The following is a 23,057-nucleotide window of genomic DNA, read 5'->3' as shown; positions in this document are numbered from 1 at the left end:
GCAAGAAATCCAACATACAAATAGATTATGTGATGCATATCAAGCTGATATAAATTCCGCAAGACTGCCAGTTTACAATAATTACAAAGGCGACAGCACGTCTAACAATTCTGGCAACGAGGTTATCTGGGTCGCAGAAGATATTTCAAACAGTAAGTGGGACATCGCTCGGATTAGTCGTCGTCGACATAGCAAAATATTATCTGAAACTATTTATACGAGACACAAAGGCGTCTTCCATAGAGCCGCACAACCTACCGAGGAATTTCAAATTATGAAATTGCATACCTCGAGATCTTCCTCGTTGTTCGACATACTGGCAAGATCCGGCAGCTGGGAGATCTTTCGGTCGAAGATGCACTGATGCAGTTGTTCGTCCAGCATTTTGAAGTTCTCAAAGTTGCGTTGCACCAGCCAGCATTCGTCTCCGGATGTCACTTGCACCATAAACCATTCCGCGTCTTCATCTTCATTTGCTAAACCAAACCAGAAACGCTCATCTAACAAAGCTTTCAGCTCAACAAAATAAAAAAAATGTTGGCCTCTTAAATATTCATTGCAGGGACATTTTATGATGACTGAAACTGAGGTACTTCCCAAAAGCTACTGTTTCCGAATATTATGAAAAAAATACAGGGTTATTAAGTAAAGTAAAAAACTATCCGCCCTAAACTCACTGTGTTGTGAATGTAGTGATTGATCCATGCTGGTCTGTAAGGCGACTTGAAGAGCAGGCGGCAGTTGCACCCTTTCGTAGTGAAAATGGGCGCATTCCTCCAGTTTGGGAAAGCGACAAGGTTCCGCCCCCGGTTGCGGAACCCCTCCGGCCGCCTCCGAAATCTGCATATTGGCCGGCGGGCCTGCGGGTTCAGCGCATAGTGTCTGCAAACAAAAACACACAAAAAATTGGCCATAAATTCAACTCAGCCGCCTTTCCATTGACGATTTGTACAAAGAGCCCCCCGATATTCTCTGGTGGCATTTGACATGCAACAGCTGAAAACCACGCAAATAAATTTCATCTTTGATGTATGATGGGAGAGGAAGAGGAAAAAACGGGCAATGTGCGTTCCACTTTTCTTCTGCTGTTCGTGTTTTAAGGTTCATTAACTCGGATATTTTATTTTAAACAAACAATGCCGAGTAGTTTGATTGTTAGTTTCCATTTGTTGGGCGACATGTGAGAGGATGCACCATCAGATGACCGTCGAAGATTTTTATATCATGTACAATTGCCCAAATGCTTAATTTGGCAATGGCAGTTTAAATTGCCAGCTTGTTTCAGTCACTCTTAAAATAGCGGGCCAAAATGCGACAACAAAAAAATCAATGAAGCATTCCGTTCGTTCCAAAAGAGTTCAGCTAAGCGATTGCATATTTACTGGCTACTCTCGAAGCATGCGGCTTATTTTTAGGCGACATAACTGGCATAGCTTCCTTATTGTCAAGAAAACGAAACTAAAAGGGATGAAGAGACAACGAGGCTCAAACGCTAGATTCAAGTCTTTGTCTATTCGGTGTAATTGCGGCAAAGTGAAAGAACAAGTAAATCAATTTAAGAATTGAAAACACCGTTAGCAAGTATGACTGTACTTTATTGCCGTAAAAACAGTTAACGAGAAGGTAATTAAATACAAACTTAATACGTTTATAACCAGGATTTCTATCCTGGTTATAAAATAAAGTATTTCTATACTGCACTTTTACGGTGATTTATATGTCTGGGCTGATAGAAAATGTTGCAATTTGCTACAATTGCAAGCTATTTCCTTTCTATGGCCGTTGATTTTATGCAAAGTTTTCGCTCTTGCACTAAAATTAATTCAAATTTCATTGCTACAAGCGAAGTATACCGTTCTGCTAATTACAATGAGCATTTGGGCATGATCTTATTTCAATACCACCAGCCCATTATTCAGTGAAGAAATATGCTTAACATGTGGTTTCCCTAGAAGTTAGATTTTTTCTTTTTTTCTGGCGATATTTTTAAATTCGAATTTTGTAGGTCACAGTTTCGAAATTCCATCGCACATAAATCTGGATGTCGGTCCGTCCCGTTCGGGATTTATTGGCACCGTTTTCCACTGCGTTGATGATAGGAATCAACATAAAAACAATTTCGCACCGAACTTATAGCCTGGAGCGATGGGAAACGGTTTGATATTGTTTAATGTTGGTGGCTGTAAAACCGGGTGTTAATTTTGTTAAAATAAACCGACACGCCTGGCGAAAGAGCCTGGTTTCGTCGGAATGCCATCACTGTCTTTCAGCACTGCATTCTAATAGGAAAAACTTCGAAGTGATTTTCGTTTGCAAATCTTCATCGCCAATATTGAACACTCAAATAAATCTTGGGCTCAAAATTGTGCGGACAAAGTGATGGTGAAAAGAACAAGCGCTAAGCGCGCGAACAGTGATATATTTATATTATATCACTGGGTTATTGGAGCGTGGTCGATGGAAAATTGGCCTCGACGTTTCGTTAGTATGCATGGCCACCTGCTTCAAATGAGTTCAAAATTGTTTAACTTTTTTAGGGGTTCGCGGCAATATTTATCAATGAAAAATCATCAGGTTTGGCTCCGTTTCCTAAACCACCCCAAAGTAAACACGACTCGGCCCCAAACACAGCTCTGAAGGTGCTACTCATGTATACAGGCAAAACGTCGCAAATTCCTATAGACGATGGTCTGTCTAGTAACCCGAAAATTCCCAGTTCTGGATCGACAGGAAAAAATTAAGTTTTTGTGTCGATTTTGAACATTTAACATTACGAATTAGCATTGTTGTTGCATTAGCATCCATTGTATCGACAAATTGTTGTAGAATTTTAGATAGAAAGATCTGAATTTGTTGCCTTCTTCTCGGGAAGAATTATATTAATATTTATTCCTTTTCGTTCGAGAAAAAAAAATGAAAATTTTACATGCGAGTTTTCTGATTGTTTTCAGCCTTCCAATTCTGCATTTTTAAGGTGTTCGGAGCATTTTGCAAAATTTGATTTTTTTGAGAAATATTGACTTCTATTCTACCCTTAGAACATTTTCGGCAAAAGGCGAAAATTTTACATGCTTTTTATTTTTTGGGGCTTAGGAGCTTCCCCCCATTTTTATGATGTACGAAGGCATTTTGAGAAATTTGATTTTTTTGGAAAACGTCGACCATTAAAAGCCTTGAAAAATTTGGAGAAAAAAATGAAAATTTAACATGCGGTTTTTCTTATTGCTTTCGACCGCAAAAGCTTGCAAAAATTATGCATTTTTTACTTGTTCGGGGCATTTTGAGAAATTCCATTTATTGGGAAAACATCGACTTCTACTCGTAGAAAATTTTCGAAAAGACAAAAATTTTGCATGCGTGTTTTTTCACTGCTTTTGACCCAAGGAGTTTCCAAATTTTGTAAACTTACGGTGTTTGGGGCATTTTGAGAAATTTGATGTTTTCGAAAACCTCAACTTCCATTTATGAAAGTTTGGGCAAAAAAATGAAAATTTCACATGCAAGTTTTTTGACTGCTTTCGACCTGATGCTTACCAATTATTCACATTTACGGAGTTTGGGAAATTTTGAGAAATTTGATTTTTGGCGAAAACATCGATCCATCTATTTTCTATCCTTCGCTAGTTCTATTAAATCAAAATATACCATTGCTTATTCCTTTTAGAGGTTAAGCGAATTAGCCAGACATGAAGTTTACTAAAGATAGTATCGAAAAATGTAAGTGGATTTCTCGTACATTTTCATACGTTTTCCACTTTTGCTTCTAACTTTTTTTAAGATTAAAAATGTGTAGCAAACCCTTTTCCACAAGTCTATTTTTGTACATTTCTTGTTATTCTCATTCTCAACTAGTTGGAGAAACATGCTATCGAAATAGTTCTTCCATAAAGAACGGTCAAAAATTTTCATCGGTTTCACAGGCTTAAATGCTTCTAAAGCCTTTTCAGAAGTTGGGACTTTTCTACCAAACCCTAATTAGTAGCGGAAGTTTTTGATTCGTTCTATCGAAAACTTGTTTTCCGCTACAACTCGCAGATACAGCTAGATATACACTAACAGATATTTTTCCGATTTCAAATCGTTTTTTTAATATTCAAGAGTTAATTATCTTCATAAAAAATGTTCTTAGGATAACAAGGACATTTTCAACCGTGTCCCCGACGTTAAAAACGCTAAAAATGTATACATTCAATAAAAATGAGGGCTTTCAATTTGCAAATTCGATAACAGGCACATTTTTAACCAATTTCAGATGTAAATTTTCAAATTTCCATTTTTTCCTTCGAACCCATTTTGCCCTGTCTGAAATGCACTTGAATCGTTATTAGCTTCGTCTATTTGTGTTGAGTACAAAATCTCTTTGCAATGTGTCGACGATTTTGTTGTTTTTTCGCTTTATTGGCGTCACATAAAATGTTTGAGCTCTAAAACCGGATGATATCGGGTTGCTGTCATGCGACTAGATGAGAATAGACGAACAATGCTAATGACGCGGGCAAAAAACTCACCCTATAACGAGGAGAATCGCTGGGCAGCATTTTAAACACGTTAAAGGGCCCGGTTTTGCCCAAAGCTACAACTTCCAGCATTTTTAAGCCTGGTGAAACATTAAATTTTCCCAAATTCCAGCTTCACCCACATTTCTGCGACACACGGGCACACACACAGTTAATCCAAAAACTACATTGGCAGGTTGAATGGGGAATAAACCCGAATAACTCTTGGTCGCGTACCGCTCCTCAGCCTGTCGAATACTAACATTGGTAATCTTTTCGAAATTCCGACATGGACGGACACACTTGCTGCCGCACTAGTTTGTTGTCGATAGCGAAACAAGTACAACACTTTTACTTTTCTAATCCGTTAGAATAAGCGACCATTGAATTTTCAAATGCGATAACTCTACAGCCAGTCGGCTAGCTGAAGAGATTTACCACATGGAACGCTAAACAACACTGGGAAATAAATTTTATTGCTGGGACTTTTTGAAGTTTTAAGCTGCTGCTGCTCATTGCTCAAGCAAACATCTGCAGTTTACTGAATCGAACTTTACAGCTTGCTTGCAAACAAAATTGTTCTACTTGTTGCGAATCCAATTTTGCGCCTAGAATCGATTTAAATGCAATTAGCGCCGATTGTTGTAAAACCACTATTATTATGCGACATAAGTAATGCAGCAGATAAAATATTATCAATTGTAAACTACGAACAGCGAGTTGACTTCAGTCATTAGACCGCAAATCATTGAAAGAATGTCGCATACATTCTTTCAATTCCACAGGATTTGCGAAATAACATCGGTTACCTGCATTATTAATGCTGGAAGTTGAATCAAGCATTTCCGACTTGAATTTTCGAGCTAAAATCTGAGTTTTTTGTTTGCAATTTTATATTGCAGGGGACGACAACTTTGTTATCTTGGGTATTTTGCCATATTTATTTTATCATGCCTGAACAGTGAAGACCCAAAATTTAAATTCACTAGTGAAAAAGAACCAAGTTCATTTTCTGGATGAAAAAAAGAAAACTTGAAACTTTGGTACATAGAAAACCTACTCATTCAAATAGATATGTGATTTTTCACTCAAACCACCCGATACATGCACAAAAATTTACATGAGAGAGCAAAAATAAATTGTAATAAATCTAATTTTGCGAAAAAAAAGTTTTAATGAAGATGAGAATCCAAATTATAGCAAATCAAAATGAACCAACAAGCCTTCTTATTCCGTTTATTCGGCCGATTTGATAGAAAATAAAACTAGAAGCAAAATTTCAAAAACAAAACCTGATGACAAAATTGAAAATACAAAAAACGTACTTTACAAAATTCCTTGCCCATGTGAAATAAACCAGTGATAAATATTTCATAAAAAAAGTTTTAATGAAGATGAAAATCCAAATTAAAACAAATCAAAATGAACCAACAAGCCTTTTTATTTCGTTTATTCGGCCGATTTGATAGAAAATAAAACTAGAAGCAAAATTTCAAAAACAAAACCTGATGACAAAATTGAAAATACAAAAAAAGGTACTTTACAAAATTCCTTGCCCATGTGGTTAGAGAGCACCTTTCATCAATTTGTAATAGAAAACGTGAGAAAATTCTGTCTTTTGAAAAGACAAAAATTTTGAGGCAAAACACCCAAGATAAAATTCTAAGGGGACTAATAATATTTCAGTCCCCCTAGACAGAAATTGGAATAAAACGAAGATTCAATGAAGAGGAAAGAGGCACAAAGTCCCAGCCTGGTCAGACATAGCAGCTGCAAACTAGTTATCTTTCTTTTCCCAGCATCTTTTCATAAGATGGAAGCAGATCAAATCGATATCGAAACCAAATGCAGATTGAAGTTACACAAGACTAAAAATTGCTCATTTTTTGAAAAAAAAATTGATAAGCTGAACAATTGTCCTCAATAACAATTAACAGATAATTCACACAATAAATTGTTATCTCACATGCGAGTAGTGCTGGCTATTTTATGAGAATTCATCGACTTGATCCGTCATTTCAACTCGAGGTATAATCCATTTGGACGTAACGAGTGAACAAAAAGGATATCGCTTACAATAATGATAAATCCCACATGATTACGGCTGTTAATTCGAACGGAAGAGACGGAACACAAAGAGTAGTGGTAGGTAATTAAGTTAGGACTGAAGCTGAAGCATTTTCAGCGACATTGTATCGATTGGGTTGTTGCTCCGGTTTATTTCTTATTGTTGTTACATTGCCGGAAAGGGAAGTGTTCTGTCGACATTATTAACTCCTGTGTCGCTAGCGATAGGAAATCTTATGGGCACGTGAACTGAGTTATTGATGTTTATTGAAATTAGCTCCATTGTATCTGTAGAATCTGCAAGCTGTAATATGCCTATAAAATAGCAAGTATCTATTTAAGACGCCAGTTTAACTGTTTTCCGTGGTGTCCGATGTATATCCAGTTTAATTATGTGGGAGTTGTGTAGTGTATTTATATTTTTTTAAACTTTTAATCTCAAGTTGAAACTTGAATTTTTCACAATCCATATAATAAACTGAAGACTGAAAACGGTCTAAATTTCAGACAATTGCACACAATCTTTAAAAAATCGTCTCTTCTAATATAGAGCAAGTAGAAACTTGAAATTGTCATAATCCATAGAAAAGACGTGGATTTGGAAATGATAAACTTTTTATTTAAGTTGCAAAAAACCACAAATTTTGGCAACTTTGTAAATCAATATTTCCACTTAATTGCACATCTCGTTTCAAACATTCCTACAATCAAATATAAAACAAGTAGCAACTTGAAATCCTCCCATTTATGGAGGATATTTGGATCTAAACTTTCTAAAATATTCGTCCAAATCGCATCTATTCCTGAATTTCAGCAGCTTGGTGAATGATGAACCCAAAATTAACGTTTCTCGCAACTACATCTTTTTCTTTTAAATTTAAACACTTGATCGAGGGCAAGTAGAAACTTGAAATTGTGACGTTCTATAGTAAACACATGAAGCTCAAAATTCTAAAACTTTCAATAAAATCGCCCGGAAAACTGATTTTTTTTACAAATTTGTACATGCTGGCTGAAAAACAACGTTTTGGTTTAAAAATTTATAATTTAATTGTCACAATCTACAAAGATCACATAAATCTCAATATCTTAGAATTTTCAATAAAACTGAGCAAAAATCTGAACTTTGACAAAATTCTGGGTCAAAAATGAAAGCTTTCACTCAACTGCAGGCCTTGCCTAAAAAATCGTAACTTCTGATCTAAGACAAGTACCAACTTGAAATTCAACCCATTTATAGAGGACATTTGGACTTCAACTTTTTACTTCACATGACTTTCAAAATGAGAACACATGATTTTCAAAATGCTAAAATTTTCGATCAAATCACACCAAATCCTGAATTTTCACAAATTTGTTAAGGATGGTTGAAAAATGCATGTTTCAGCTTAACCATTGTTTTAAAAATTCATCCCTTCTGATCTAAAACAAACATCAACTGGAATTTCTCCTCATTTATAGAGGACTGTTGTGATTCAAAAATAGAAAATATTTGTTCAAATCGCAGCTTTTTTACCAACTTGAAATTTTCACAATTTGTAGGAAACTTTGAGAAACTTCATTAACTTCGCACCGAATCCTGATATTTTTTGGCAACTGCGTAAAAATTTATAGAAATTTGTGCTAAAACTGCGGTTGGTTTTCAACGCAAACAAACGCAATTCTAAACAAAATCCCGGAACTTGTCTGAGGATGGTCGAAAATAGAAACGTTGTCCACTTATAGAACGGACTTTGCCCTACAAATCTGACAGAAAAGTGACTTTATAACTTTGCAAGTTTCTAAGAAAATAAATGTGAACCCACAACCTGCTTAAATATACTGCAAAAAGCACATAAAACTTTGAAAAATTCTGGAAAATTGCCTGATGATGACTAGAAATCGAAACTCTTTCCACTTATAAAGCAGACTTTTCCCTATCAAATACGTACAAAACCATCTCTCTCACTATTTAGTTCCCGAAGAAAAAAATGTGAAACACCGGCCTGCAAAAACAACCTCGTAAGCCAAATGCAAATTTGCAGAAATTGGCAAAAGTAGCTTTAGCAGTTCTTAACTCGTTAAAATGTTAATACATTACGAATTATTAACTCACAGATTAATTAAGAAAGAACAATGTACGACCAAATTCCTTTGCATTATCGGCGGTATTCATTCTGAGGTCAATGTTTCAATTGAATTAATGCACAAACACCCAAAAGATGAGCAAATAACAAAAAATATATTAACAGTAGTAAGCCAAATTTTGATTCCCACGATCAAAATCCCATAAAAATGTAACCAAAACAAATGACGCTTTAGGTGACTTTTACGCATATTGTTCAAGACAAATGAGATATGGTGATGAGAATTTTAATCTTTTTCAAACAAACGAAATCCATGGATTGATTACGACGCCCAACTACAGACTGGCTAATAACCAAAGTAAACCTTTTCCAAACACTCCATAAAATGTAAATTATTATTTATTTGCATTCTGTTCCGGAACTCGAAAATAAAGCCATTATACCACAACTGAAGGAATTATGAGCATGTATGTTTTATATGGTTGAAATGCGTTTCTTGGGTAACTTGAAACCGTTAAAACTGCACTATTAAACATATTTATGCGTTGCGACTAATCACCGACACAAAGCATATGTTTATGGATGACTATCAGTACCAGAGGAGAGAGTTGGAGAAATTATTCTACATTATAATAAAACATTAATTTACACAGTATTATCGGTAATGCAGCATTCAAAAAAAAAATCTAAAACACATCATGCCATGCCCATGCGAGGTAGCAATAAATCATGGTATTAACTAATTTGCATATCGGATTGTCGTCACGTGTGTTTCTGTTGGAAAATTACCTTTCTGACATCTTTTATGAGGCTTCTAATGCTCACTGTTTGCGTGTGTAGTAAATACCGTTCGAAAGTGTAATTTTCAATAAATAACAACAATTTCCTTTGAATTATTCAAAATTCCTTGCCTTAATGCCATTTTCTCCCACTTTATAATAATACATTTATTTAACCCAATTGGTAGGATTTATTGTAGTTAAACAAACACACTTATTTTTAGACTTCGCAGTGTTTCGAAAAACTTGTGCTAAATTCGCTGGTTTTATGGCTTAGTTTATGGCATATTTCGCTATTTTTAATAAATTTCCCAAATTCACTGCTAGCAACAATTGAATTATGAGATGTTAGGTTTGGCTTCTGGAAGCTTCTGGCGTGTTTCTCAATGAGATCGTGACATTCATCGCTTTTTGAGATGATGAAACAAAATTGGCGGTCAAAAATCGAAATTTCACATGCGTCTTTTTTGAGCTCAATGAATTGTTTCCGAGCAAAGAAACGCCCCAATACATTGATAAAGTTTCCAGTTTATATTAAGGAAGATATTATCGGTTAGAGATTGTGAGTGGGCAAAAACCGCTGAAAATAGACCAAAAATGTCGATTATTTCGGATCTGAAGCTTTTAGTGTGATTTCTAATGAACTCGTATTGCCGACTTCCTTTCAATGAAAAAGATGTAGAATTCGAGGCATTTTCTGAAATTTGAAAATTGAAATTTTCGGTCAAAATTCAAAATTTCACATGCATTTTTTTTTATTTCAATGGATTGTTTGCGAGCAAAGAAACTCTCCAATGTACATTTATAGAGTTTCCAGTCTATATTAAGGAAGATATTAGCGGTTAAAGATCATGAGTGGGCAAAAACCGCTGAAAATCGACCAAAAATGTCCATCATTTCAGGTCTGAAGCTTCTAGCGTATTTTTTAATGAACTCGTTGCATTGCCGACTTCCTTTCAATGGAAAAGATGTACAATTCGAGGCATTTTCAGAAATTTGAAATTTTTGGAAAAAATCGACCGTTAAGAAATTTTCGATCAAAATTCAAATTTTCACATGCGTGTATTTGATTTAAATGGATTGTTTCCGAACAAAGAAACTCCCCAATGTACATTTATAGAGTTTGCAGTCTATATTAAGGAAGATATTAGCGGTTAAAGATCCTGAGTGGGCAAAAACCGCTGAAAATCGACCAAAAATGTCCAACATTTCAGGTCTGAAGCTTTAGCGTGTTTTTTAATAAACTCGTTGCATTGCCGACTTCATTTCAATGAAAAAGATGTAAAACTCGAAGCATTTTCAGAAGTTTGAAATTTTTTGAAAAAATCGACCTCTACTCCTTATGAAATTATCGGTCAAAAATGAAAATTTCACATGCATATTTGTTGATTTGAATGGTTTTTTTTCGTGCAAAGAAGCTCCCAATATGCATATAAAGTGTTCGGTGTAAGTGAATAGTCAAAATCAGCTAAAGATGGATGGAAAAAATGTCGATCATTTCGGATCTGAGGCTTCTAACGTGTTTCTCTTGATAATGTATGGAAAAATAGACCCGTATATTAGCTAATGAACATTCAACATTTGTTTAAGAAACATTCTTGAATGGAATCAAGTTTCTTCATTTTTAATCACTATTTATCAAAGTTCAGAACAAAATAACTCAGAGTCCTCTTCAACTGAAAGAGTCTAATCCAAACGATCTTCATGAGCTGAAACATTAAAAAAATAAGAGTAATTTAGGGGAACCCCTGCAGTCTAGACCGTGACTCATTTTATAGGGATTTAAAAGGGAAACATCCCTATACATTTCATGCGCGTATGCTTGTCCCATTTAACACCACCAACTTTGAAACTGGAAAACCCAAATGTAAAGGTCTACTAAATAAAACACGTTAAAAAACAGGCCAGTTTTCACTGGCCTGAAGGCATAAGTAAACGATAAAATAACACAAAGACAAACAAAGGTCAAACAACGGCTAGTTAAGAGATTACCTAGAAGGCAAGGTGCACACACCGTTCAAAACACACCACAAAAACTGTGAATTACTTTGGAAAAGTTGACGCAGAACATATCATAGCAGCTTAGAGTCATTTTCCTGGATGCTCTTCTGGAAATCGTCACTTGGAGTGACGTCACTTAACTTTTAGGCCGAATATACGAATATTTTCCTCAACCTCTCATTTCCTTGAGAGAAAAATCTTGCAGTCACTCCTTTTCCCAAATTTCCCCGAGGAAATCTTTTGGCACGTTTTATGGGGAACGTCAGGACTCGTTAGAATCGCGTGATCGTTTTTCGATATCCGTTGAAATCAATTCAATTAACCACAGTCTTCAGATGGTAATCACTAATTGCCACTTTCACGTGTTAGCATTAAATCGACACTCAGTTCTCGATAATTGCAAATACATACATGCAAACAGAGCCTAAAGTCTGGAAAATACGGTCAAACCGCCAACAATCAAGAGCCTTGTCGGTGCCCCAAAAAAAGGAAGGAAAGATGAACTTTTTCAATTAATCTGCAGGCTGAATCAAGTACACACCCCTTTGGAAAGTGGGTTACGACGCGATTTGGGCCACCAGAGATTTTCGCGGAAACAGCGCGCATTTCGTCGAGATGCCTCGACCGAAACTGAAATTTTCTCGTGGAAAACGATGCCTGGAAATGCACGTCACCGATCAACTCCGAAAACCTGGAACTGGAGTCGGGAAACTGTTTAAGCTTAACATAGACAAGAATACAACAGATTGTGTAACATGGTTGCTATTCAGCCCAACCTAACCAGGCTAGAATGTAATAAAGTATAAAATCTTTTAATTTAGATGATCTTTTACTCGAATCCTTCAAAGAACTTCATCCCCAAAGGAGGAAAGGGTTAAGCCGGATGAAACAATTAACTGAATTGTGTGTGTGTGTCAATGTACTTATTCCCTTTTATAATTGTTAATGTGCGTCAATCTAAACAATAAACGAAGCGTATGAACAGTAAACTGTATAAAGTTGCGATTTTACATTTGCCTAAGAACATTCAAGTCCTAAGTTTCTTCACTGGCAAAATTATGAGATGTTAGCAAAAAACCGTTGATTTGTACGTGCAATTTTCTAAAAAATAAATAAGTGTTTTTAGTTAATTCGGACAATTTATATTGGTGAAAATTGTACGCATTTTAACGATCCCTATACAAATATGGTTTATACAAATTTATTCCGGTTTTATTATCAGTAGAAAGCGTATTTATTTCGTTGTTTCATGTTAAAAATCTCGATCTAACTATTGAAAAATTTTAGAAGTCATAAAAAATCTCGAATTAATTATAGAAAAATATTAGAAGCAATTAACACCCCGAATTAATGATGGCAACATTTTTGGTTTCGGTAAGAACCATTTTGTCTTTTTCCCAATAAGCTTTTGGTAAAATGCCGGAAAGCATCAATTAAACATTCTAAATATGCATATTTTGCAAATTACATTTCGTATACAAAACGCCTCGACAGGATTTTCTTGCACAATTCCTTGTGCTAATAAATCCATTTAACTGAGAAATTCTTTGAGTAATTGCACATATTAAAACCTCGTGTAAATTTTTCTTACACGGTTATTTTGAATTATTCAAGGTTGATGTGCATACAATGAATAATCACAATCGTTTTAAACACAGAAATAACAATAAATGTTACTAAAAGAAATCATTTATCGACTGGGAAAATATGTAAAGTAATGAACAAAACACATCCATCTAATCCAATTTAAAAGTTACTGTTAACTGGTTATTAAATTAAAGTTTTTAATGTTTTATGTATGTAGATCATGGTCGACTTCTTAACGAATTTGAGAAACGAATATTGTTGTGACCCGATCAGGAAAGGAGACTTATTTCATGTTGAGTGTTTTGATAAATCGCAATTATCAGAAAACGGTTACTTTTAGAAGGTCGATGTTATAATAGTTTTTGGAAAAGGATTCAATGTTTTACCCGATGAAGTAAAAACATATAAAGTGTCCCAATTAAAATAAGCGAGAAATTGAGTCGAAAGTTACTTAATTTTTGTCCATAGAAGTTAAATTTGTTTTAAGTAGTAAAATAATTACTTTAGTTCTGTGCGAATAAATACTGAAGCGAGGGTAGACTTTTTTGAATTTTTCCTTACAGTTTCACTTGCAAAATCATGACTTTATCGGCAAAAAACACCTTTAAGATTCAGTAAAACTTAACTTCCCTGGTGCTATTTCGGTCTCAGAGTGAGTATATCAAATACATTTGAAATCAAGTCTCGGTAGATTGAAAACGTTAAAAATAAAGTCCTTCCTCATACACTTAAGCTCTTGACACTTCCTTGCGGTAAACTTGATTAGTGTCACCCAGCCCGTCAACTATTCTCGTAACGGATGTCTTTCGGTAATAATATGTAATTTTACATTTCCCAAAAATCGCTTCTGTGATTGTTCCCCGTTTGCCAGATGTTGACCAAATAGACATTTGAGAAAAACCGTTCAGAAGATAATAATAAATTCATTTTTTCATTATGCAAATTGCTACATTTGCTTTACAATGCAGAATTTATTAACTTCAATCAACAATCTGGCTTGTAGGCATTGACCTTTCAGGAAACACCTTTAAAGCTTGCTAACAGACATTGTTTGAAAATGCTTCTACTCGGAATAAAAATCGCTAGCTGATGTACATTATTTTGCAAATAAGTCGATTTCCGTATGTGTACAAAAATGAAACTTTTCTACTTAAACACGATATTTTTACGCAATTTGAATGCCGGTCTATCAGCCCATGACCATACAAAGAGGTGAAAGTAATTACTAATCAATTCGAAACGAGTTGCACTGAAAATTGTGACATTCATTTGATCACCAGTTCATGTTTTTTTATTGTTTGAAGCCCGTAGAAATTCATTGGGCTAAAACACTGCATAATTGGGTTATTGACTTTACTGTTTGTTTATAACCGCTGTATTGGTTGATCAAACCTTTTTTTTTCTTGTTAGCAGACAATTTTCAATCAATTTGGCAAATTCGCATCACGCCGATATCACAGACGAAATTATTTAACCGGGCCGCTCCTCAAAGTAATCAGATTAAATCAGCGTTATTTACTTGCCGAGGCCTGGCCTGACATTTCCAATTTTAATTATAGAAATATCCAGGCTTGGCTTCTCCCAAACCAAACTCATATTCGGAGCCTTCAGCTTGAGGTTGCGTTTCCTCTAATTTGCTCTCAGCATGCTAACGCTGTCCTCACTGGAAATCGAATAAACACATTGGGCTTGTAATATATCTTACACAGCTTCCATTAGACCAAAGAGTAGCAGGAAACACTCGATCACTTAGAAAAAGCGGCATTTTCGGGTTTGAGTAAAAAACGAAAATTGTTGGCACGTAGAATACATCCTGCTTTTTAATTAAATGAGCTAAATAAAGTGGCTAAAACAATTACCGAATTAAACGTAGTTCTTCATGCGTTTTTAGATTGTTATGGTTTTCATAACGTTTTCCAGGTCATGTTCATATTGATTTCTTAGAAAAAACCACTTTTTTTAAATTAATGTTTCAATTAATTTGAATGTGGGATGGTTAGTATCAAAACACAATTGCAAGGTGTGGATGGAAGCAGCAAAATGTTCGGTTCAGCCGAATCACCAATTTGGTGGACTAAATTGAAAAATTTCTAAAAATCAATGTTCAAACTCGATTGAAATGAGTTTTACGAGTTTTCAACAACAAAAATGTCCTCTCTAAGGACAGCTAAAAATAATTTGTCGATTTGATCTAGTTTGAGAGTGACGAAGCGTCGAAGATTGGTCTGCAAAAAGCGTTGAAAGTGGAAGTCGGATTTCGCAAATTCCTAAAAAATCTGCTAAAAATGCGATTTTAATGAAAAAATTCCCCAAAAATCAAGAAAATTATTTCTTATTTTTATTATTTCGCAAAAACCATCTTAGTTAGAAAGATGATTGTTGCCCCACTGGAAAGCATGCACTTTCTTCTATCAGTGCTCACACTCTCTTTGAAATCGATAAATTTGTTGATTTCTTGGAAATTTTAACACCCGCAGCTGATTGCGCGCCTCGAAAATTAATAGCGATGTAAACCTGTTTTAAAAAATTATTTTGCAAAGACCAGCGCGGATAGAAAAGTGATTTTTACGCCACTGGAAAGAGCAAACTTTTCTCTATTCTTCCGGAAAAGCTCACGACAATTGCAAATTTGCTGAATTTTGGCTATTTGTTCCGCAACTATGTGCTAACATTGACAGAAAAATTGACCTAAAAAATATATTTCGCAAAAACCAGCTTAGTTAGAAAGATGCTTGTTGCGCCACTGGAAAGCATGCACTTTCTTCTATCAGTGCCCAGATTCTCTCCCCATTCGATAAACTGGCTGATTTTTTTGGGAATTTTAACACGCGCAGTTGATTCATTTGTTTGTGTCGCAAAATCTGATTTCAAAAATTTATTTTGCAAAAACCAGCCCAAGTTGAAAACTGATTTTTAGGCCTCTGGAAAGAGCAAACTTTCCTCTACTATTCCTGCGAAGCTCGCTGCTATTGCGACTGTGCTGATTTTTTGGCGAATTTTTCCGCAAGTATGTGCGAATATTGAATTGGCTTATAAATCGGTTAAAAAAATTATAAAACCCAGGCCAGTTAGAAAGATGCTTGTGGCGCCACTGGAAAGCGTACACTTTCTTCTATCAGTGTCGACATTCTCTCTGCAACCGGTGCATTTGCTGATTTTTGGCGAATTTAAACAAAGGCAGCCTTTTAATTGAATCGTTTTGCAAACCGTAACCTTCAGCCAAATGATGCCAGTGTGAGACCATTTTGAATAGTGCAAGCCAATTAACATAATCCCTATTTAAATACTTTCTTTTCAATGTAACCAGCCATAATGACGAATTTTATTCCCGAAAGAAAACCCGTACGATTACATTACTTCACGTTGTGTCATCGTGCCTTTGTCTACTTCCGTCTAAGGGCAACGACAAAGGGGTTGAGAATTCAAGGGTGGCCGCATAATCTCATTTATCACGAGACCTTTTACGTTTTTCTAGATTCAAACCCCTGATAGACCTGTTACGTGACTTTTTTACTCAGATTGTTTGATTAGAAGGGGACGCTTCCAGTTAAGGGTGTTTCTTTTTGAAAAAAAAGGGTATGCATGTATATGTTTTCAGGCCGCAACGCTGTGTTTTCACTCAAATTAAAAATTCAATATCGTCCTTAGGGCTAAAATGGTTTTCCCCGTTGTATTCCATTCGCCCCCATTTTCTTTTCAGACTTCTCGGCGCTTTTTATCCGGTTTTCCCGGCGTGTCATAATTTAAAATACATTATGGCATCAACCGCGTCTTTATCGTTTGGAGTTATGAGTAAAACCCCTATTGGGAATTGAGAGTTTTATGCGTTTGGATATTTGGAAACGCTAGTAGCTTTTTGTTTAGTGTTCCACTCCAGATTTCCTTTAATTTTCCCGATTTTATTGAGATTTGTTAAATCATTTCCTTTCCCAGCATATGTATAAAATTGCTATGATAATAGCGATTGAAGCGTATTTTGGGAGACGATTGCAGTCTACACAAAATAGCTCTCTTACTGACGAATTGTAACGTCAGCCGTTTTAGTGAAAAGGGGCATTTCATGCTGAAAGCCCATAAAAAGTACATAATAACAATCAATAACTGTATAGGTATTCTTAATTTGCAAAAACCATCAAAGGCATTTGAATTATTCACTAGCAGCTAATTTTGATTGGAAAACTGACTGTTGCAAATAAATACTAAACTGAACCAAATTGCCTTATGTTTACTCATGATTTTCGTCCCAAAATATTACTTTTCTCTAAAACGGCTCAAGTTAGAGCTTTGGACCAAGAGCAGCTTCTTGTAAAGAAAACAATGGCTTTTGAAAATATGCTTTTAAATCCCGACTTCCTCCAGTGGCGTAGAAGTTGGGGGCAAAATAACCTCGCAGTTCCCAAAAAATGCGACTTAACCCTTATACAGTGGCTATAAGAAGGATGGTAAAATGTGCACAAAAGATCCTTCGTCTATCTGAAATCGTTCCTGAAATATAGTGAAAACCTTGAAAAAGCTGCGTTCAAGGGGCTACGTTATACAGTGCTTATTCCATTTTTAAACCTACAAGACGCTCACAGAGCGTGTTTTTTGGCGATTTCATTTAAAATGATACAAATCATGAATGAAACAAGCGTTGATCTGTGAGAAGTGACCCCAATGCAAGTGAGTCTTTCTTGGGTCTATCCAACGCAAAGGAGCAAACATTGACCCTAATAAGCTTGATGTAGGTAAGGATATGCTCTAATTATTTATTTATATGAATGTATATGTAATAGAAGTTGACTACCTACTGATAAACACTAATACCTGGCGGTAAAACACAGCCATTGCAAAATGCTTAACATTCTGATGAACCCAATCGGCAGGGCTTAATGAATGTAATTAAATGATAAAAACATGAGCTCTCAAGACGCAATAAATCGAATGACAACCTACAATACCATCATTATACACCACAAATCCAATAATTAATCGGGCAGAGGAACGCAGATGGAATGCCAAGTGAACTATACTGGCTCATAGAGGATTGTGGCCCTACTTTTTAAAGTCAATTTATTAACAATTGTCTAACAATGAGAAACCAATTAAAACGATTAAATGTGCATTGAAATTGAGTTTGGGCCAAAAAACTGTAAGCCAGGAAGTCGTTTTGCAGGATAAACACTGGGGCAAGTAAGCAATCGGTTGTAAACTGCAAAAGCCAAGCTTACAGAATGATTTTGACTTACCTTCGAAATTTTGAAGGATTACTGGTGCATCTGGCACAAATTTAACACATTTCTTAGTCAAAATACTCGAATTTAATTAAATAATTACACACAGATGCAAAACAATCTGTTCCCGAAAGTTTATCAGTTTCGGACTGCCATTACTTTTCAACAGTTTTGACGTTTTGAGGAAGCCAAATTAGCTCACATTATCCGTCCTACAGCTATGCAACCGGATATACACATTGAATCAAACTGGAAACGAAAATATCTTCGGATGTTCTGAGGTCATACCGACCTCAGAACATCCCAGGTCTTTTGATCAGAAAATCTTCAAGTATAACGCAATTAACTAGCTGGAAAAATTTAAAAATCCCCCAGAATAATTTGCCATCTAGTGGCAAATATCTCAAAAATCACCGACAATTTGTTGGTGATTTCCATTGTTTGTTGGCAACGAGCAGAGAAAAATACTGTTTTCTCTGTTTTCCAACCATAACCTAATTGTTTTCACACGGAAAGTGTGCTTATGTTTTGTGTAAGTTGCCTTCGATTAAACCACTGATAAATGGAGAAAGCTTTAGAAGAACTGGTCAACTTTGTGCGAATTGGGGCCCGATTAGACCTCAAAACCGTAGCACTCGAAAACATTTTAGGTAAGTGTTGTTTGGATCTAGATTTTCAATTATTTACTCAAAATCTCACCTTCCTTAGATCTCACGGGCTCTCCGGATGGAGTTGCGGCTGTTTACAATTACCCGCCGCTATTGTTCGCCCTTTTAACGCTTCTACAAGACAAATCGGCGCTAATTGCAAAAGACGTTAGCCTAAGTTTGATTAATATTACTGCCCAGGAAAAGGGGGCTGCGGCCGTCTTGGAGTTGGATCTGAGCGTTGAATGTCCTCCCTTACAACTGCCTCCGGAGAATATTGTGAAACAATGCCTAAAAGAGATTTTCAACAAAGAGAGCAAAATCGCTGATCAGTGCTGTATGATCCTGTCCAACGTGTCCAGACTGAGGCATTTAATAGAGAAAGTCATAGATTTAATAGAGGAGAGTGGCCACACATTTGATGAACTCATTGAAATTTTCACAAAAAATGAATATAACAAATCAGCCAAACTTCACTATTTGGGGCCAGTTTTGTCCAATTTGACCCAAAGCAGACGAGTCCGGACGTTTGTGTTGGATAAAAGCAAATGTGTCATCCAAAGGCTGCTGCCGTTCACTGAATATAAGGACTCAATGGTTAGGAGAGGTGGAGTAATCGGCACCCTGAAGAACTGCTGCTTTGAAACGGACTATCATGAATGGCTGCTGAGTGAAGACGTAGATATTCTATCCAGATTGCTGCTCCCTCTTGCTGGACCTGAGGAGTTTGACGAAGAGGACAACGATAAACTGCCTTTAGATCTGCAATATCTTCCCGAAGATAAAACCAGAGAAGGGGACCCGGACATAAGGCAAGAAGTATATAAGTCAATCGATAAAGCTTACAACTTGAGATTGTTTTAGGTGCATTTTAATCGAGGCCATCACCCAGTTGTGTTCAACGCGGGTGAACCGAGAATACATTCGGGATAAAAATACCTACATTATCTTAAGAGAACTGCACAAGTGGGAGAAAGACCCAAAAGCCTTGCTAGCTTGTGAAAATTTGGTGGATATCCTAATAAGGTATATAATAATTAAACTAGGTGTGGGTTTGGGAATATTAACTAAAGTGGGTGTTTCAGAACTGAGGAAGAAATAGGGGAAAACAACCTGAAGGAACTGGAGATTCCCACTCATTTAATTGAGAATTTCAACCAGATAGCCGAAGAAGCATGATGTGATGAATCAATGTTATTTTAAGTTATGTAAGTTAATTAGAAATAATCATCAATACCTGCTGTTTTCACTTCAAACCCATGCACGTTTTTCAGATGAGAACTCAAATAGTTCTTATCGATAAACCGTTTATCACATTCAAGGCACCTAAAGGGTTTCACTCCAGTATGCGCCCTAATATGTCTTTGCAGTTTCTGATTATCGAAGAACTGACTAGGACAGATGTGACACACAAATTTCTTCACTCGTATTGGCGGTTTCTTCGTTCCCAATCCATGAATCTTATACAGATGACTATCCAACGACCTTTTATCGCGATAGTGTTTCAAACATCCCGCACATTTGTAGAAGGCAATGTTTGAGTGCAGTTTCACATGCTTTTTCACCTCGTAATTGCTGATGAATGTTTTCCCGCAAATGTGGCATTCAAAGTCTTTGCTGCCTTCGTGCCGTTTGATGTGCTCATTGCAATTGCTCTTCATTGGGAACTTTTTCCCGCACACCGAGCAGGAGTACTTCCATTTACTTGGGTCTGTATGAACCACATAAATGTGAGTTTTAAGGTTCTGGCTGGTATTGAAGTTCTTCGGGCATTTATCGCAGCTGTATTTTCTTTCATTATCATGGAGTTTTTCATGTCCGCTTAAGTCGCGCTTTGTTACAAACGACTTGCCACAAGTGGTGCATATGAACGTTCTTTCACCATTATGGTACTTTTTGTGCTGGATCAGTAATGTCGAGGAGGAAAACTTGTTGCTGCATTGATCGCACCAATAGGGTTTTATATCCTTCCTGTTCATTAAATGAACTTGCATCGAATGCTGGAGAATGTGTTTAAGCAGCGCGAATTTCTCCCCACAAATTTCGCATTGAAACTTCGATGATTCTTGCTGCCGATGGTGCTCAGCTTTCTTATGCCTTAGAAGTTCTTTGTTGGTGCTGAAGCTTTGCTCACATAGCTGGCAAGTTTTGTCGTGCTGTTTTTTAAAGTGGGTCTCTAGAGTTCTTTGGGATTTAAACGTTTTCCTACAATGGGGGCATGTAAGCTCAAGAGCTTGAAGTGGCTTTAAGCCTATGTCCTTTATTTCGGACTCTTCCCCAAATGGGAGATGCTCTGCTTGAAAGGCATCATCAAGCTGATCGTCCAAGGAGGATTTATCAAAGGCCATTCGAGATGATTCGTTTTTTAAACACAACAACTTGAAGTTGTAAGCGTTGTCCAGTTGCTCATTACATTCGGGGCATATGGAGAATATGTCCGACCAGTCCTGGAATATTCCACAGTGACTATTGCGAAAAGATGTACTTAATGAACTTACCAGCTTGGGCGCGACAAAGTTGAGTTTTGCGCTCAATTTCAAAGAGTTCTCATCTGGGGTATTTATTGCCTTTAAACCCTCACTTGTCCTGAAGCAAATGCAGCAGACACTGCAGGACATACTAGTTAAATGTTTTTAAAAATAATTGTTTTTTGTTGCTATTTACATGGTGGATGTTTTGACTAGTTTGAAGGTTACCATGCTCGAAAGATGTCAGATCATGTGTATGCGAGATTAGTGGATTTGGCATCCATGCTGGATGGACTGGTGTTAAGAATTTTGAAAATACTTAATTAATTTTCTGCAAATTACATACTTTTGGTATGTTCATTTGCTTCACGTCGCTAAAGCGTTATATATAAGAATTATATTAAAGAAAAACTGAATTTAAGTGTAAAGTACACATCTAAGCGGCCAGCAACAAAATAATCAATATATAAAAATAAATTCATTCTAACTGGAACTTTTGGACTACAGAGTATAATTACAGGAATTCTTACATTTCTTCAAAAAACAAACTTAATTTCTATACGTAATATGTATTTCGAAAAAAAAGCAAAAATATTGCCTTAAAAGTCTCTTCTTAGCTTAAGCTTAGCTTCTTTAAGCTTAAAAAAAGCAATTTATGAAACTCTACGTCTTGAGAAGACTTTGCGATTTTCGAATACGTACAGAAAATGTGAGTTTTAGCTTTCACTTTAAAAACATGTAGAACATTTACAAAATTGCCCGTTAACTTAGTTCACTCTGTATAATGACGAATACTTAGTAATTCAATAATACATAATTACAATGCATTCCACATAAATATGCATATTTACTTAGGGCGCTCGAACACTCGAAAGTGAATATTTGATATTGCCATTACTTGATTTGAAACTGATTTTGCCATTTAAGAACGCAGCTGGCATTGGTTATCGCTGTCGCACACATAGGAGTCTGTGAGAGATGCAACATGGTCTACGTGTTGCTACGTGACAACATGGTACCTTTGCAACTTAAACATAGCCTTTTTCGTTGTCAGCTAGATAGAGATTAAAAAATGATGAAAAAATCAGTAAACTGAAGGAATTCCGGCCTGAAACTTAAATCGCTTCCGTTGCGAATATAACTCTGAAGATGCTAGCGAAACGTCAAGATCAAATTCCTCTTCACGCCGGCTGAATAATCCGAAAATCTGTTCTCGACAAGAAATCCTTAACAAAAATGGGATGAATCGAACATTTTTGAAACGTTTTGTGGCTTAAGTGTTGAAAAACCATAAAATTGTTTTAGCGGATAAACATCCACTTTGACCACAATCCTCAATTAAACAATTGCAAAGTTCCATAAATTGCCGTCTTCCTGATGAAACCGAATTCTAATTGTTTTTAACAACTAAACAACCAACAAGTTTACTGATAATCATAATTAGGCCGTAAAATGCGTGTAAAACTCGAACTTTACAGACAAAAGGCGCAAATAACATGTGGTTTTACAGTGACGCTCCTTTAACATATGTGCACTTTGAATGTACGAAAATCCATAATGCACTCGTAAATATTCCCTCAATTTTCGATGTTTAGAACATCCAATGCCGGGAAACATTTTATCTATTGGCTATGGTTCGATCGATAAGGCTTTCCCAGTGAAATGATGCGGAAAATGTTGGCAAAAAATATTTCCAATAGTATTAAACACATTTTACCTCCCACAAAGGGACA

At 36.1% G+C, this 23,057-nt stretch overlaps 2 protein-coding genes across 4 annotated transcripts; one reads left to right on the top strand and one right to left on the bottom strand.

Moving 5' to 3' along the window:
* Positions 1-49: 49 nt before the first annotated feature.
* LOC125504072 (zinc finger protein OZF-like) lies at positions 50-21,588 on the bottom strand. Of its 3 annotated transcripts, XM_048665423.1 has the most exons (4): positions 21,355-21,588; positions 20,094-21,303; positions 678-882; positions 289-476 (listed from the first exon to the last, which is right to left on the bottom strand). In XM_048665423.1, the coding sequence occupies exons 1-3, from the start codon at positions 21,472-21,474 to the stop codon at positions 869-871; spliced, it is 1,344 nt and encodes a 447-aa protein (XP_048521380.1). In that variant the 5' UTR covers positions 21,475-21,588; the 3' UTR covers positions 289-476; positions 678-868. The 3 variants fall into 3 exon arrangements, with proteins under 3 accessions (XP_048521381.1, XP_048521380.1, XP_048521379.1); XM_048665424.1 differs by lacking the exons at positions 20,094-21,303; positions 21,355-21,588 and adding an exon at positions 4,509-5,054 and having other exon boundaries at positions 50-476; XM_048665422.1 differs by lacking the exons at positions 289-476; positions 678-882 and having other exon boundaries at positions 19,980-21,303.
* Positions 18,637-20,092, top strand: LOC125504073 (protein HGH1 homolog). The gene is made up of 4 exons (XM_048665425.1): positions 18,637-18,859; positions 18,918-19,668; positions 19,721-19,882; positions 19,942-20,092. The coding sequence occupies exons 1-4, from the start codon at positions 18,772-18,774 to the stop codon at positions 20,033-20,035; spliced, it is 1,095 nt and encodes a 364-aa protein (XP_048521382.1). The 5' UTR covers positions 18,637-18,771; the 3' UTR covers positions 20,036-20,092.
* Positions 21,589-23,057: the final 1,469 nt, after the last annotated feature.

The sequence above is a fragment of the Dendroctonus ponderosae genome, unplaced genomic scaffold, assembly GCF_020466585.1.
Source record: "Dendroctonus ponderosae isolate FM_Combo_2020 unplaced genomic scaffold, Dpon_F_20191213v2 Dpon_F_20191213_36, whole genome shotgun sequence".
Classification (NCBI taxonomy): Eukaryota; Metazoa; Arthropoda; class Insecta; order Coleoptera; family Curculionidae; genus Dendroctonus; species Dendroctonus ponderosae.
The sequence above is the reverse complement of the archived record's forward strand: the minus strand, read 5'-3'. Positions and strand labels throughout refer to the sequence as shown.

Excerpts from the sequence above, each read along its gene's own strand:
- LOC125504072 (XM_048665422.1), bottom strand. The coding sequence starts at position 21,474 with ATGTCCTGCAGTGTCTGCTGCATTTGCTTCAGGACAAGTGAGGGTTTA. Across the intron at positions 21,304-21,354 it reads ACTTTGTCGCGCCCAAGCTG|GACTGGTCGGACATATTCTC; the intron begins GTAAGTTCATTA and ends GGAATATTCCAG.
- LOC125504073 (XM_048665425.1), top strand. The coding sequence starts at position 18,772 with ATGGAGAAAGCTTTAGAAGAACTGGTCAACTTTGTGCGAATTGGGGCC. Across the intron at positions 18,860-18,917 it reads AGCACTCGAAAACATTTTAG|ATCTCACGGGCTCTCCGGAT; the intron begins GTAAGTGTTGTT and ends CACCTTCCTTAG. Across the intron at positions 19,669-19,720 it reads GAAGGGGACCCGGACATAAG|GTGCATTTTAATCGAGGCCA; the intron begins GCAAGAAGTATA and ends AGATTGTTTTAG.